Raw genomic sequence first — 18,583 nt, 5'->3', positions numbered from 1 at the left:
GATATATTTCTAGAAAGAATATCAAGATAGCAGTTAATCTCTTACATTGGTTTTTCCTTGAAGAAATTTTCCTTTTCCCCACTAGTTCAATAATTTTTTTTCTCCACAGGTAACCCTTACCAAATGCAAACAAATATTTTCAAGCTTCACTGTCCACATTTGTTTACTTTGCTGACTAAGTTCTAGAACTCCTACTTTAACGTCTTGAACCTCACGCAACTCAAACATAGACTCCTCAAATTTACTACCCCGCATTATTACGAACTGTTGACTAGGCTTTAGAATTCTTATGTCCACATTCACATCCTCAGAAACATATAACACAGACTTCTCAACTTTACGTTCTTGTATTTATCTCAGCTACTGACTATGCCTTGAAATTTCTTATCAATTTCCTGGGCCGTTACTTATTCATCAGAGAGGAGAGATGCCCTAACTGCTTTTTTTCTCTTTACTGCATGTTTCTAAAGATTCTTCTCTTTTTTTTCTGTATCATTTTTTAAAGAAGCTACTATGAGTCAATACATTCTTTTGAATGCATTGCTTTTTAGCTGCATAAGTATTTTCTTCGGTCCCACTAGGACTATAACTACTGCAGTCTAGTTTGCAAATTTCGTCTCACCTTAAACTGAGCATACTAAGAACATGCCATTGTGTCAATTGCATATAAATAAGCCATTCTGTAACCTTGTACCCAGCCAGCTTGGTACTCATACACATTAACCCTGAGAACAACTTTATGAATACAGCTCTGCAGCTCCAGCATCTGTGGTATGACCATCGTAACACAGCGCCATAGCTCAAAGTGGCCTACATAGCTATACATTTCTTTTACTAATAAATGCTACTGGCTCACCTTGGATGAGCCACTAAAATTCCTCTAAGGAGCCACTTTGGTACTCCTGAAAAGCCACTATCCGTTAACCTTAAAGCTTCTAACCACAAACTTTCAGCTACTACTTACTTTGTTCAAAAAGGGCACCAACTACACTTTATGACCCAAGTTAGCGCTAGCCATGTGTCACGTAACCCCTTACCCCTGGGCAAAATAAGCCACTAACTTGGGGTGAGGGATTTATTAGCCCACAATCCCGACGCCTTCATTGTCTCATGCATCTTGTGCATACTACAACTACTGCATAGGCAAACAAACCATACTTACCCACATTCTTACGACCTTCTGGTATTTTGGGACTCCTGGTATTGGAAGTTGGCTTTGGCCCCAGTCTTCTCCCATCCCTTGCAGCTATATGATTATAATCAGCCAGCCAAGATCCAGTTATCCTTTTCCTAGTCAATAGAACAGTCAAAAAAAGCGAAGGTTACGAGCCACACAAAAATTTTTTTTAGTGATGTGCAGAGCTCTTTTTAATCGAGTCAGTCAAGAAAAACTCAAAATTACACAAGCAAGACTTTAATCTTTTGTTGACTAACCCAGCTACTTCTTTCTACGCGATACCTTGTAAAAGTCCCTACCAATAACCCTTGACCAATCGCTTTCTGTTTGTCAACGATTACTTAATGGCTAATTGTGCACCAGCGCCTTCGTTTAATTATTTAGTTGTCCCTTAACCCTTATTGGCACAATAGTTTAACCAGAAAGTCGTACCAGTGCCTCCACTGATCTGGTACTCACATTTTAGACTGCTCCACTAACTGAAGAGTGGAAACACTGTTACGATTACCCTTCCTATCATCAAACAGGTGTAACTAAAAATTATGTAATTGATTACCAAAAAAATCTGAGAATTAGGAAAGAGGATCTTATTTCAAATCAATTTCTTTACTTTAGAATCAAACATTTTTATTACTACTTTGTTTAAAGACAACGGCAGATTGGCTTGGTGTAACGAGTATACGATTCCAATGAAGGTCTAGTCACCGTTCTTTTGTGAATTTGCTTACAAACAATTACCATCCAGATATCCTTTTTTGACAGTCATGCTATTTGTTTGTGCGTAAGTACAAAACATGTACTAGATCACTAAAAACAATATAAAATATCAGCCAATAAAAGTTTTATGTGTTAATGATACGTGAACGGTAAAGTTTTACTACGTTAGTGAAAACAATTGGTTGCGTTAGAGGTAGAGCTTAGCGAATAAGAAAAAAAAAATTTTTTTTTTGGGTAAACAATTACACCTCACGCACACTAAGTAAGATTTCGTGTAGTGGCATATAATAGCTGTACAAATTATCGAAGTGGCTAATGGTGGTTGTAGGTACAAGTCTGCATAGAAGTTGCTACACATGTACTTATGTATACGGAATTAACCAAATTATGAGAACCGATGAAAAGAAAGATGGGAACTGTAGCACCAAAGATAAGCTTGTTTTTGCAATCAACCCTTGTCTAGGGCCAAGTGAAGATTCTTTCCAGCGAGCTCAGGTAAAAGCAAAATGTCAGGGATTCCATTGGGCTAAAACTATTATAGGAATTAAGTAAAATAAGGAATTTTCAGAAGCAGGTTCGCTTATTTTTCGTCTACAGATGATAGATCCACTCGTTAAAAATTAGCTTGTACAGAATTTTTCCATGGAAGAGCCTGGGATGATAGAGTGGAGATCGCAAAAGCGCTTTCGCTCTTATTGACAGCGTTATCGTGGTCAGCAGTTATGTACTTAGTCATTTCGAGAGGAAAGAAGTCAAGTTTACCTTGCAGTCCTACCAAGAGCTTAGAAAAGCCCCGAGTTGAGTGACAGTTGAGGGCTCAAGAATAGCAAGATATATAGCCACCTTATTCTCCGACTAGTAGAGAGTAGGGAAGCCCAGACGTCACTTGACTTGTAGAGAACCTGGTGCTAGGCAGTGGGGATGATGTTTCGGTGGCTGAAGATTATCCTGACTGATAAGAGGATCAATTTACTGGTGGTTCTAAGCATTTGCCTTAACGGTTTGCAGACGGGGCATAGTTAATTATTGTGCCAAAGCTTGATCATGGCAAAGTTTTTTCATAACTATGGACGACATGGCATCTATCTCTTGAACCAAAAGCTTTTAGTCAAAGAATATCTCGCTATTTTAATTCTGAGCCATGGAGTAATGCAAAAATGGCTGCACAGAGAAGGGAAGTCGTTTAGCTTTAAAGAGCAACAAAGAACCTTCTTTTTACTTAAAGAATTAGATTTTGAGAGTCGCACTTCCAAAGGACGACTAGAAGACATTAAGAAAAGATAGTAGTCGTTTTATTTAAACTTTTAAAACTTTTGATTTTGTATAAATCTGCAGAATAGTAATTGCTAAAGTGCTTTTTTTTGTTGGATAGTGGCTTAGACGATTCTCTAACCTACGATAGAGTAGTTGCAGTTGAAGAGGAAATATTGTGACGAAATTATAATGTCACGCATACGCACGCACGTTCCTGGCTATGGTAAATCCCTAAGCTTGAGATGTACGTTCCAAAGTGTGTGTTCAGATGTATAAGAAAGAGAGAGAGAGAGAGATGTAAGAGTAGAGAGTAAAGTTGTAATTTAAGTAGTAGGTGTGCTCTCTCCGTGTGAGTCTGTGTGTTGTTAGGTATTAACTAGACAAGGATAGCTCGCTTTTCCTTATGCGTGGGGGAAAATTTCTTGAGGTAGTCGATGGTGCAAAGCGTATTCGAGTTCAGTTTTTCTGTTCTGTTCGGCCGGAGCAAGCAATTGGGAAGCCACGGAGTTGACTCTTCTTCAAACTTGGAGATTCGAGAGAGCGACAAAACTACAACTTATCAATTGCCGTGAACTTCATCAGCAACGAGCAGTCTTTTGGAGGCACCGACAAATACATAATTTTTTCTTCGTCAAATCAAGGCCTTTGTCTCACCTCAACATCTGCAAGAAAGATTAGTAACACAGCGCAGGTATTTTGTAAATTTACTAAGAAGAGATAAAAGGTGTGTGTTTTGCGAGCGGTCAGGCAACTATATTATTCGAGGCCTTTCGAAAGGTAAACAAATAAAGTCAATTTCGTTCCATGAGTAGAAAATTGTTCTTGGAGTTTATTTCGTTTTCCTTTCCTTTACTATCAACCATGGCAAAATTTGTGGCAGTTGTTCCGCGTATGATAGCCAATAATTCGATTGACTTAAAGCGTCAACAGTGTGTGCTCGGTGCAATTAGGTAATGCCTCTTGGAAAAGAAGTCATGTGCACGTGCTTGATAAGCGGCACTAATGTGACTCAAGCGTAAATGGTATGGCTTATTGGTCAGTGGAGGGTAGGTTGCTCGTGATAGTGCCTCTAGTTGTAAGAAAACTAAACGGTCTGAAACGTTAGGATCAGACCAGTAGAGATACTATTAAATTTACAAATTTATATACACACATAGATATGGATTCTTACTAATGGAAAATTATGTGGACAATTATGTCACCCACACACACACGCGCCCGCGCACGCGCATACACATACATACGTATTTTATTAAATGATCACAACTTCCTCTTAAACATATTGTACATTATGTCTTAAAGGCAAACGAGTTTACTGTTGTAATTTAAGTTCACCAAGTCTCAATTATTCTTCTAATGTTAAATTAAGCAACTGTACTAACCAGTCAAAAATTACCTTATCACTAGGAATGTAATTATTGCTGCTGGTCATAAATTATGATTTGGAATTTGATCAAGTTTTTGAAATAAAAAAAAAGTAGTATCACGTTTGAACCTAGCAGATGTCAATAAATCTAGAACATCTTTTTTTGTTATTGCTAGATTTCTCAATATAAGGATTTGTAGTCTTCCTAATCTTAATAAAGTTGCGTAATGGCTACTTTTCCAGGGTCACAACCTGGTCATATTCCATCTTATATTGAGCTGTAGAATCATTTTTCCTTTCTCAATATACATATATCTATACCACTGTAACCAATTAATTCTTGTACTTTTCAGAACACATTTTTCAAAAAGTAATAAAATTTATCATATGATACAGTGTAAGGTCAAAAACTACTTAGTGATAATGTAAAATTGTGAATCTGAACAAATTAGCTCATACGCTAGTATTAAGGTTAGACGCACTTTGCACTAAGAGGTTTTAAAGTTATTATAATGGACTTACCAGTTGTATTTAAATTCTTTTTAATTATGGGTAATCTTAACTTGATACATTAAGATATAGAATAAACTGAAAGCTAGCTTGTGACTTAAAGCAATCATTGGATCTCCAGCGATGAAGTAGTTGCTTGCAATTTGGTGCTGTAGCTTAATTTTACACGAAAAAATAACATTAAACTTGCTAATATAAATCCTTTAATCTTTAGATGTGAGACCAAGATATAGTTAAAAAAGAAAATGCACTCTATCAGTGTAGATTGAGTACACTTGGAATTAAAAAATAAACCATAGGCTTACACGAAAGATTTAAATGTGATTTGACACGTAAGTAAATTTAAATTAAACTACAAACTTTATATCTTTAGTCTATAAAGAATAAAAGGATGTGCTGTAAAATTGAAAAAAAATTATGTTTCTACTGCTTGTTATGCTTACTGTATTATTTGACATAAAAATTACCTTTTCCTTCTAGAGTTTTTATTTAGTGACATTTTGGTCGATCTACTGACCAAGACTTGACCATAGTGATGTACCATTTCTTTATTTGCAGAGGTGTGAACCTTGCTGAATCTCAGTCAGCAACTATTAAAAATATCTTTAAGCGAAAATTTAATTTACATATGAAAAAAAGAAAACGAAATTTAGTGCACTCATTCATTATAAGCCCTTATCAATTTTTTAAATTTATTGTAATAATGTTCAACACTTAAGATTAGGTTTGAATTCAAACAAAAGTACAATTTAAAAATTTTTACGTGTTGCTATTAATCTAATTGAAGCTAGGTTTCAAGACTTGACGATGAATATTTTTAGTGTATTCAAGTCTGTTTGTTTATCGGTTTTTCAGTAAAGCTCAACAAAATAGCATATTCTCCTTCTCCCAATTGAATTCATAAGAATTTACTAGATCTCTTAGATCACGCTACAATAAAATGTAATTGAGACAAAGTTGAGTGCAGAACTATATGAAGTGTAACTCTATAGTAACAATTGACCTGTGTATAAACTGATATTAAAATATTTCTATAATTAAAGAGGCTGCTTGGATACTAAAATTAATTTAAATAATAGTTACTATTACAGCAATTGTTGACATCAGTAATTCGAAGTAGTAAAGTATTAACAACTGGTGTTGCTAAGCTTTGAGCCCTGTTATTAGGTACAAATGAGCCTTAGCGGTCAGTCAGATTTAGAATGCCAATATTCACGTAGTACTTTGGATTTCCTTTGGTTGAACTGTTTCCGAGTTCAGTAATGTGTAACTTTTTTTGTAACCATAAAAAACGACAAAGTTCTCTTTTCTGCTTAACAAGCCTTGAGCAAAAGTAATCGTGCTTCCAACGAGATCCATTTAAAAGCATTACAATCTTCTATTTCATCATTACCAGAATATCTTAAACAGAAACTAACCAAGAGATTTCATTTATGATTTTGCTTTTCAAATTTTGATAATCGTTGTTGTCTAACTTAAAGTCAAAAATCGCAAAAAAAATTATTCGAGATTAATAATAAATTGTATGTAAACACGACTATTTTGAGCATTAAAATTTTCTATTGATTGTGAGCAGCCACATACTGTGTTTAAAATCTACTACATTTTCTTGAATAAATTGAAATTTTTGAATATAATCAGCAAATGTAAAATTAAGTAAATATACTACTTGTCTCTATAGCAAATTAGTTCCAGTTGAATCAATTCAAAAATCGTGCAAAATAAATTAATAAGTTTAGCAAAATTTGATTAATAAAATTGCCATGTTGTAAAGACTTCAAAAAACTCTGGTTGTTTGTTGATCAACTGACTTGCATGTAAATACACAGGGTATGAGCAAACTGCACACTATTAGGAACCGTAGCTTGGAGTTGATACTTTTTCAATGAGCTGACATAGTTTAATTGAACCACTGTTGTACTTCTTGCTTGATTTATTCATCTAAATGTTTTTAATGGCTTTCATAATTCACAAAAAAAAAACGATTATGCAGTTGTTATTAAGGCAATACAAACAGGTATACATTAGACGGCCGTGCATGATGAGTACTGCTGAAGACAAGCAAACGAAACGAAGACAAAATTTAAGCTACTCCTCTCGTTTATGCTTGTAAAAGAATGAGCTTTTACAGCTTTGATAGCTAAGCTGCTATAGCATGCAACAAAATAAAAAGCAATTTGAATAAGCATTCATACAGTGCAAGAGCAGGACCCTGAAGCTAAGCTTCTGCGGTACAGAACAGTTGATAAATGTATAATAATCAAAATCGAAGATAGAATGCAAAAGTAATTATCAGCACGCAGCCAACACAAATAGAAGCATCCATGAGATCACTGGATTACACAAATGTGTGGAGAATCCGTGTGGGTGTGTAAGCAAGAGTTTCATACTGCACTACTGCAGCACACATTTGTAGATTTACGATGACTACGATCAAAGAAAATTGCAAGCGTGGTTCGCAGCACACAGCCAACGTGGTTGAAAGTACCACCCTATTATAAACTGTACAAAAAAATAACGATTTTTTATAGGTATGGGGGCAAGAGTTTTACCAGCACTACCATGGCATCTATTGAAAGATTGACGATGATTACGATCAAAGGAATTCGCAAACGTGACTCACAGCACACACCCAACGTAGATGGAAGTGCCTATGCAATCACTAACTATACAAAAGTATGACGATTTTGTATGGGCATGCATCAAGAGTTTGAACTGAACTACCGTGGCACACTGCAAATAAGCCGGAGTATGCATTTGAGCAGTAGATACAATCTGCGCTGCCCCAACATATTACGAAAGGTTTACTATGACTACGATCGAAAAGTGAGGAAAAAATGATGTATTAGGACTATGATCGACAGACAATGTAAAAGTAATCGAAAAACGATACAAAAGTGATTCGCAGAACACTACAAAAGCGAGCATGTGCCTATATGGTCATTTCAAATCACAAATATTTATTACTTGTCTCTTTGTTCAGGTAGTAGATTAATTTGCACTACCATGACATAAGAAAACGAATTAAAATTTTCAAAATAACTCTCATTTTATAGTAAAATTAGTTTAAATTTAAAGATTTAATATTCAACGTATAAACATGCATTGGTAGATAACGTGAATGCAAATCAAAAGAGAGCATATTAAAGCTTTGTTGAGTTTCAAGAATTATTAAAAAAAAGGAACGTATACAGCTAACCAATGTTGCAGAGCTGTTCTGAGCAAGTTTGGCGAGGTGTGCATGTCAGTGAAGTGCGAGGGAGGACCTGGAGTAAGACGCAATAAAAAAAGCTATAGGACTTTGCTATAAATGCTTTTGCGTGAGCACGGTGCGTCTAGGCTAACATCTTGTCAAGCAGAGAGCGAGCGTGCTGTCGGTTCATCGTGATCCTGCGGGCACCGAGCAACTGAGGTGCAAAAGCGGAGAGACAGTATGGTAACTTAGACGATAATAAAAAATAATCTCTCAACTGTGCGTAAAATAAATATCTAGTATACTGTCTCGTGATCCCAGTACCAAGGACAGCCCTACTAGCGCCAAAATACAAGAATAGACCATTCTTAACTAAACATTGAGAAAACAATGAATCGATGCTTTCTACGAAAACGCATACCCGTTAGAATATCTGACTTAGGACCGAACAAGCCACTCGTTACCCACGAAGAATCGTACACACCACTCTATCCCCACAAATAGCCGTAAACACTACTTTTATCCAACAAGGAAGCATACATGTCCCTCTGTTCTCAAAGTGCCTATGAAGAATCATAAACAAAATTTTGTCCCCACTGAGAATGGTACACACCACAACTAGCAAAGAAAAAGGTGTACAGATCATTTTGTTTTTACGAAGAATCGTACACTCTGCTTACTCCTCACGAAGAATTGTATACGCTACTCATGTTTCAAGAATAATCAGACACACTACTTCTGTCAAACAAAGCATAAAATACACTTATTATTTTACGTACATGCCACCAATGGACTGTCCATGGTAGTCAAAATATTTCAATTTTCTTGAAACTCATATTTAATCATTAATAAATTTAGAATTCCTTATAATATAACAAAATATCTACAAAAGTTGTTTAAAACTTATTGGTAAGAAATATATGTAATTATTCGAAAAAATTCTAAACATTATTGTTGTAACATAATTTTGATCATAATTTAATTTCACACTAAAGATATCAAATAAATCATTTTGTATTAACGCAATACAATTATATAGCTTTACAAAATGTAGCATGAATTAGAAAGAAAAGTGTTCTAAAAAAAGTATTGATAAAAGTCATTCTTGTTCTTGCTATATTTTAACAAGTGTCAAACGACCAAAATTATTGGCAAGCTATTACAAAATATTTTCGATCTACATAAACACGTGCAAAGGCTTTTCATCCAAGTTTTGTTTGCAGATACTTGCTTGTTTAAAGGCACGTTTTGATGAAAAATATGCTTTCTCACCAAAAAATATATTTGTTAACAAACTTTCACTAAAAAAACAGTTAGGCTGCTTATCAGCAAGGCTAGCTTACCTAAAAAAGCAATTTATTAACGAATAATGTTAGAAAACAGTAGGGTTTCTAAATGCTAATGCTTACTCACTTAAATTAAAAATTTATAAATAAGTAATACTAAAAAACAGTTACATTTTCCATTGCCATACTTGTTTACCTAAAGGCAAAATTTGTTATTAAATGGTTCTCAAAATAGTCTAGCTTCTAATCTATAATGCTTGCCCACCGAAAACACATTTAATTAATGAACAGTACTAAAAATGTATTGAGTTTCTCATCACCGATACTTGAATGCCTATGGCCAACTTTCATTAATAAAAAGTACTTAAAAAACAGGTTAATTTCTTTACGCCAATGCTTGCCTTCCCTAGAGCAAAATTAATCATTAATTAATGCTTAAAGCAGTCGAGTTATAAATCATCGATGCCTGCTCACCAAAGAAACAGTTTGTAGGTTAACTATCCAGATGACCAAGTAATAGCGTCCTACCTGGTGTTTGAATTTGAAACCTCTGAAAAGTACACAAAAACGAGTAGACAAGAAGATCAAATTAATTCTATTGGTTGTTTTAAAATTCAAATGACCAATGAGATTGGAAGACATATTTATTTGTTTGGATGTATCCGTATACAGAGTTGTGTTTGTGCTTATGCTTTCTCACCTATTGCACATTTAATTAATTATTATAATACTTAAAATAAATTGGGTTTTAAATAACTTATTCTTGCTACAGAAGGATAAAATTAATTGATAAAAATTTCCAAAAATTTTTCGAATTTCTAATCACCGATGCTTAGCTGTCACAGGATACATTTAATTATTAACTCGTACCAAGGACAGTTGCATTGCAAATTACTGATGCTTGCTTGCCCGAAGAATAGTTTATCCATTAATTAAACTAAAAAATAGTTGGGATTTTCATTGCTGAAGCCTGCTTACCTAAGGCACACTTTATTAATAAATAATACTAAAAAATATTTTGATACCTAATCACCAATGTTTGCTCATCTAAAAGCATATTTTATAAATAGTATCAAAAACCAGTTGTATTTATTACTGTCGAAGTTTGCTTACCTCAGAGTAAAATTTATGACTAAATAATACTAAAGATAGTCGAGGTTCTAATTACTTATACTTAGCCAGCTAAGGCACATTTTCTTTTTCAACGAAAAATCGTATTTCAACTTTATGTAAGTTGTACCTAATCTGCATTAAAATAGGTTATTAGTAAGTTTAAAAGTAGATTCAGTGTTCTCTCTAGAAGAAAAAAATGATTGTTATATCTTATAATACAGTAACAAAAAATATTGTAAACACGTCACGTTTTTCTTCATTTTATAGCAGAATATAGTGTTTGTTGCTGATTGAGAATATTAGGCTCTTTTATAAATTGCATTTCTTTCGCGTTTGAATTGCACCTGAATTTTGTGTCAATCACAGCTGTACTTCTTTTCATCTGAATGTGACGAGTCATGATTGATTGTATTCAAACGTACGAGCTGCGTTTCTTTTTGTTCAGATCTGATAATTCGCGTTTTTTTTTCTTGAACGCTTGAGTCGTGCTTCTGTTCATTTGAATGCTTATTATTATCTGAGCGTGTAAGCTCTGCTCTTTTTAATTCAAGCTCTAGCTGTGCTCTTTTTTGGCTAAAAATAAGAGCACTGTTTTTTTACGTCTGAGCGCGTAAGCAGTGATTTATTGGCCTAGTGTAGCTGAAAGAAGAAGATAAAAGAATCGATAGTGGTGCGCAACATCGGGAATCTGTTGTACTTTGATCCCTGTAAACATTATCAGCCTACCCGTAGATATAAGAAATAATTATTAGATTATATGATAAAGTGTGAAGTTGTAGATACTTGTTAACGTATGAATATTTTTTTGTACATATAAATAATAAGTGGCATATCACCTCATATATTGCAACTTATTTGGAACATTTGCATGCCCAAAACACTTTGCATTCCAATAATAACAGAGGAGCTCATATTTCTTGAGTCAACAAAAATACAAATATACCTTTCACTTAGTTCTGTGTTGTATCCTACCGAAGTACCAAAAAAGCAGCCCACAAAATTACTTTTGTAGGTTTCCAACTATTGGGCACAGAAAAAAACAAAGGTTTAATGGGATCGCAGCAGTTTGGAGACAAAGATAAGTAAATTTAACGCGACATTATAAGAACGTATTTATAATATGCCCTGTATATTGAGTATGATGGTGTCATTGTAGGCCTCATGGGTCAGCATGGAATCCAAGTCCAAAAGATTATATCTACAGTGCCCATTTTATTGGAAATGCAAAATTTAAAATTGAACGCAGTCCAAGTTATATTCTCACAATATTTTCTTATATTAACAGAAAGAAAGAAATGTAGAAAAAGCTGTAAAGTGACATAAAAAATTCATGCAACGTCGTAATTGTGGGAATCATAATAGTTTAACAACAGAAAACTGTATTACAACTGATATAATAAATGAAAGTTAATGCAAGTGTACATGACAAATCATATCATCCCGTGAAAAAGTATTTGCTCAAGAAGCTTAAGAAAATTTCTTACTGGTTGACAATAGACCATCGAATACTTTTATGTGAAACTCATATGTTTATAATACTATTAATGATGTCCAAATCCAACCTGAAATTCTTGGTGATGTGTTTTGAATTACTGTACCCAACAGAAAGAAAACTAAAGACAAACAATGTGCAGACATAACTTTTGAAGACAAGGGTATTGCATGTGATACATATAATTTTTCAGGTAAGACTAGTGGCTTCTTTGGAATGAATTCTAGTTCAAATAATGATCAACAGACAGCACGAACCGGTTGAACATTTGCTTTATCCAAATTACTTGCCAATTTTTTTAATGAGTCTGATAAGTGTCCCGTATCCAGAGACAATAATCATCTAACATTTAATATGAAAGTTAGAAAATGGTCTCAGTTGTTTAGCATTGGCTGTAATATTTCAGCTGCATTGTACAACACTATTTCGAATTTTCACTGAGACCTTAGTGTATCTGGCAGGAACTCTGCGACAGTAAATAAAGTGGTTGAATAAAGATGTCATATACAACACCGGGCATGAGTATTGTAAGCCAAACTATGCGAGAACTTGGGTGATAATTAATTGTACCAAGTTCCCTGTTGATGTGCCACCTAGAATTATTAAGCAAGTCTTCACTTATTCTTATTCTAACCACATAATAACAGCTAAAATTCTGATTGGATGTGCTCCTAGTGGATTATTCACTTTCAAGTCTCCATGTGCGGAAGGTAGAAAGGTGATTTACAAATCACAGTTAATAGTGGACTACTAGACTTTTTAGAAAGTAAAGGTGATGTATTAGTTGATAAAGGCTTTCCCGAGATTAAAACAAAATAAGATGTGAACGGAAATAACGTTGTTGTTATTATCATGCCTCTTCTTTTAAGAGCACCTGAGTTCAGCAAGTAAGAAATACAAGAGACGTATGCAGATAATTAAATTGTAAAATATTTCAAAAGATACCGAGTCATTTTTTTTAGTGTATTAATAATATAGTGCACAAGTGTTGTATTTTACTAAATTTACAGCCACCAATTATTGTAAAAACAGTGCAGAGTAATACGGACGTTTAAAAAATTAGGAAAAATATGGATATCTCATGCAAATATTTAAAAAAATTGTCGATCTTATAAATAAATAGTTTTTGTTTTATTAAATACTAAAACACACTTCTTCTTACAGTTTATTTAACCTTTTCAGGTTTAAGGTAAAAACTTGTTTTTGGTAATATTGTTCATATCAATACCACTAAATTCAACGTTTTTTTTTTTGGCATGAAAAAATTATTTTCTGAGATATTTTTTCATTCATGGCTTATTTTATTATAAAAAAAATTTAAACTGTACTCAAAATAAAAATAAAAATTTACACACGTGGTAACAAGTTTTTTTTTTATTGTGTACTTCAGCCTTCCAGCTACCAACAGGAGAACACACATACATATTACAAACTGTTAATCCAGATATATACATTTGAATCTGACACTGTGTGTAATATTTGGAACTTTCTTTCAACTCTACAGTGTCACCATTAAAGTGTAAGCGTTTGACGTTACATATTTGGTTTTCAACATCAACAATACATTGCTTTTCACAAGAGCTTGGATACTTAATTTCATCTAGTCTATCAATGTACTTATCTTCAACAACAATGCAATCAAAACTAGTACAGATCATGGTTAAACTTTACCAACAACATCAACTTGCAGCACGCATACATTATAAGACTGTTGATATTCGTTGATAGCAGTACCCTAATGATCCAAACCATACTTTATTGCTGCTGTGATTATATTGCTTACGTTTATCATAGTCACTGCTGATTGTTCAGCACTTATTTTTCTCCTAATTTTGATAGCATAAGCCTTGTTACATGCTAATGTTTTTAGGATTCTTTCTTTGTGCCATCTGGGATCTTCTGACTGATTGTTTATTTCCTGGCACAGCTGTAGTGTCTGTGTTTTATTTAAGACAATGTGAGATTGATAAAACTTTTCCACTAACTTGTTAAAAAACTTAATGTTGACTTCAGAACTTTGATACGCATCATTGACTTCTGTATAAATAAATAAATTTTGCATAGATACTGCATAAATTCTTATGTTATACTTATGACATATAGAATCAATTAAATGGCTTATTACTGACCTCATAAAATAAAAAGAATGAGCTCTTTGTTCTCAAACTAAGGCTGAACGTAGAGAACAAGGTAAATCACGTAAATCTTTAACTATAAATTCGTATGTCTTGACATCCGTTTTTTCATCGGTTTAAATACTTAGAAAAAAATAGCCCTTATGAATATTTTTTTTTCCAATTTAATTTAATGTTGGTTTGCCCCATGACTGCTCAAAATTTGTCTTTGATAATCTTTTATTATAATTAAAATAATCCACAACAATATTGACAGGTTACAATTTTTGCTTTCATTAGACACACATTGGCAAGAAGTTTTATATACTTGTCAATTTTGTTCACACAAAATGGTCAACTCACTCTTAAATATACATAAAAAAAAAAAATTTGAGGAGACGGATGTTTGATGAATTACTAAAGCCTCAATTTGGAAACTAACACTATTGCTCCTGTGTTCTTGTACATAACAAGCATGATTGCTGTTACAAAGTGACTTGTCTTTTTTGAGCGTTTCAGAATTAAATTTAATTTTATGAGGTATACTCTCGAACTCTGTTTCAATAATTATGTCCATGTTTATGTTAGTAATCGAAGATTTTGATTGATTAAAGCAATACAATAAAAAAACATGTACGTACCTATACCTACGAATATTTTACACGCAGTACACAGGGGGGCAAACTTTTCGTGCTCACTCTTTCATACTGGCACTATTTGTTCTGCATTGGGCGAATTTCTTTTAAACTTCAGTTGTGCATTTTATCAACTGAACTCTTAAGGTATCTATGCTCATTTTCATGAAGGCTGCTGAGCTCCACTTTTTTTGCCATCGATTAATATGTATGTGAGTATGAAATTGTGAGTTTATATTGCATTCAAGTGATTTAAGCATTTAAGTTAAGTGTTACTACTGAGAAAGAATTAGAAAAGTCTTTTTCAAGTGAGATTTTTAGATCCGTGGTTTCCTATATTTTTTAAAATTACTTAAGCCATTAAATCGTTAGAGAAGCTGTAGTTCTATGCTGCTAAAGGTTCTTACAATTACTATTCTTACTTCGTTTATTGAAAAATTTGTTGAACACTACGCTTAAAAACTCAATTTTTGAAAAATTTTTTTTTTAATAAAAATTGTCAAGAATGGTCAATGAGTAACGATTTCTGTTTGTGTGCATTTAAAAATGCCATTGCGTACATTGTATCACAGAAACCAGAGAATTGTTATGAATACTAAAAAAATTGTCCTACCTTTACAAGAAGAGAATCGTAATAAGGCGATATTATGGCACCAGCATAGGCAGAAGCCCCATCTAAGCGAATGCCCATGCCTTCTCCGGAACGAAAGACTTCTATCCTACCAGAGTCTGGTTGAAAATTTTTTGCAGGATCTTCAGTCGTAACACGACATTGAATTGCAAATCCTTGAGAGGTAATTTTATCTTGGGTCATGCCAAGTTCAGGTAAAGTCATGCCCTCAGCAATATGAATTTGCGTTTGAACTAGATCCACTCTACAATTATGTGAATTATTAACTTTTAATTGCGTTACATATGATGAACCTTAAAGATAATAAGATTGATGCTTACCCAGTGATTTCTTCTGTTACTGTATGCTCCACTTGCAATCTAGCATTTACTTCAATAAAATAAAAGTTATCAGAATCATCAACAAGAAATTCAACCGTTCCTGCGTTTGAGTATCCTACATATTTGGCCAATTTAACAGCATGCTCAGTCATTTTTTTTTGTACTTCAACATTTAATCTTGGGGCAGGAGCTATCTCAACGACCTAGTATACAAAAGTCATGTAAGTTATAAGTACAATCTAGCTTAAAGATACAGTTAAGATTAATACGTAATTGTATTTAGTTGTTTTTAATAAATCTTTGTAAAATATAAGGAAACTCTTGTTTTTATGATATACTAGATGAATATTAAGACTGAGAGAGAGTGCTCACTACCCTGTCCCTTGGTATAAGGTTAGTAACTTAATAAATATCCTTTTATATTTTCCTTGTCCTATGATGGCATTTTCCTCAAGAAGAGCTCCTCCAGAAATATAATAAACTTGATTAATGATAATTGTTGACAATGGTTTTTCTGTTATTCTTTTTCTTTTTTGAAAAAAAATTTTTAATAACACATAAGAGCGTTAAAAACTTTCATCATTCAATCTTATACAGATATACAATCATACATAAATTTTATATATAAATAAGTAAAATACTTATTAACGTACGTGACGCTTTAAAAACCCCTGTACAATAACATCTAGGTAAAAGTGAAAATTTTTTTGCTGAGCACTCTGCTTGCTCACCTTAAACAGTGGAAATTAAGGGTATAAACATGAAGGTCTAGTCAAAGGATGTGTTCTTATTTAAAAATATATTTTTTTCCATTGTAAAAGAAAGCTAATAAAATCAATAATACATTGAATAATAAGCATCCTGTGTAATGGTTTAAACACTAATACATCTGTTTATTTATAAAAATGGAGCTACAATGTAAATTTAAAGATAAAAACAGTTAACTGCATATAAATTCAATGACTTACTTTGAATATATCTCACTTTTTTTTGATACTCAAGTCTTGTAATCAATTAAATAAGCTATAGAAAGAGTTACAAAGCTCAAAACTCACTGCACACTGCAGAAGTAATAGAGAATTAATTTTCAAAGAAAATGCAACGGACAAAATTATCAAGAGATTGCAAACGTTTTTTAACAGACTGGTTTGAACCAAATAAAATTAACAATCTTGCCAAATCACTTTCGTTCATTACTATATCGGAAGAAAGTATTTTTTATTACAAACTAAAAATATGGATATAAACAATAAAGGAAATAAAAAATCTGCACAAGGTGAACTATTTACAGTACATAGAAAACATTATCAAAGGTTGTTTTTGAACTGAATGTTAACTGTAAAAAAAAGGTTTTTTTGTTTGAAGATTTAGAAACGCATAAGAAGATTAAATAATATACATTAATAAGTACAGCAGTTGCTATGAGATTATTCGAACGTTATTCTTAAATCAATAATATTTCCTAAAGAACTTATTGTAAAATAAACAAATTTCTTGCACGCTTGTAGGAATCACAAAATACAAAAGGCTATAAAATTTGAAATTAGTAAAAAAATAACTTTACTAAAAGTTTTGTTAATAATATAAAAACTCGGACTTTTCTAAGTATTAATATAACTTTTAAAATGAAAGATAAAATATGTATATTAAAGAAAGTGGCGACACCGACACCATATGAATTTGAGTTAAAACACATTAACAACACCGTGGCAACTATATTCTGTAGTTATATTTCTTATTCTATGTATTCTTAGTTTAATAATAAAAATTTTTTAATAATTATATGTGAAAACGTTAATAAAGTTGACCAAGTCAAACTCCAACTCTTTAGTCGATGATTTAAGCATAATTATTTATTTGCGCGTTAGTGTACGTGAAATTACATTACAGCCACACATGCGTACATACTTACTCTATGCCATGCAAGTTTTTATTTTTATTTATACATCATCTTTCTACAGCTACGACATGACTTTTTTATTTAAGGTAAATGTCTTCCATGGTTGACCAGATTTTTATACATATAAAAACTAGGACATACTTAGTCACACTTATGATCACGTTAACAATGTATCTCAAAACATCAACAGCACAGGCGAAACGGCGAGACTCAGACGGTCATCCATCTAAGTGCTAAGCTCGTCAAATGCTGCTTTACTTCAGAGATTGACGAAACTGCAACTTTACCCCTATGCCACCGTGGCTGTATCGTTTCGTTCCTAATGAGCCCTCATGGTTTATTGTCTATCGCAACAATAAATTTCCTGGAAACAGAGTAAGCAGATGCATAGATGACTGCGATGCTGAGACTCCTCAGAATATTGATCGCTGATCTGGTGATTCTACTTGGCCGTTCTTGTCATGTAACACATCGGTGGACTCCACTCCATGAACATTGCCCCAGACCAGTTACCCTGATGGTCCTTCTCGTAGTCTTGATGTTAAGCCTAGCTGTCTCACGTTCATCTCTCCTTGGCCCCTTTCACCTAAGTGCCCTTCCCTTATGCATGCACATCAAACTTACACCCTCACAAATCGCTCACCAGAGAGCGCCTCACAATGACCCCAGTTGCTGCGTCACTAAAAAATGTTCCAGCGATTCTCGATGGAACAATAAATACTTCCAAGAAACTTTGACCTTGAGTTAAAATTCTTAGTTAGTGCCTTTTTTATAAAGCACAGAGTGCACTAAAAAAAAAACTTAGGAATAGGAAAAAAAAAAAAAAAAGAAATCGTTTGGTCCTCGATCGCTGGCTGGAAGTCATTACTGTGGCA

At 33.3% G+C, this 18,583-nt stretch overlaps 1 protein-coding gene across 3 annotated transcripts in view; it reads right to left on the bottom strand.

The window, feature by feature from the left end:
* Window positions 1–18,583, bottom strand: part of PCB (Pyruvate carboxylase) — a 953,241-nt gene that overhangs the window by 659,217 nt on the left and 275,441 nt on the right. For all 3 annotated transcript variants that reach the window (XM_089592494.1, XM_089592492.1, XM_089592493.1), the window contains exons 5-6: window positions 15,809–16,011; window positions 15,471–15,732 (exon numbers count right to left, since the gene is read on the bottom strand). In XM_089592494.1, coding sequence (XP_089448620.1) covers window positions 15,471–15,732; window positions 15,809–16,011 — 465 coding nt within the window. The remainder of the gene's footprint in view (window positions 1–15,470; window positions 15,733–15,808; window positions 16,012–18,583) is intronic.

Source organism: Copidosoma floridanum, unplaced genomic scaffold (assembly GCF_036245765.1).
Source record: "Copidosoma floridanum isolate Cflo_tuat_1 unplaced genomic scaffold, Cflo_Japanese_pri ptg000018l, whole genome shotgun sequence".
Lineage (NCBI taxonomy): Eukaryota > Metazoa > Arthropoda > Insecta > Hymenoptera > Encyrtidae > Copidosoma > Copidosoma floridanum.
Note: the sequence above shows the minus strand (reverse complement) of the source record. Positions and strands in the feature narration are given on the sequence as shown.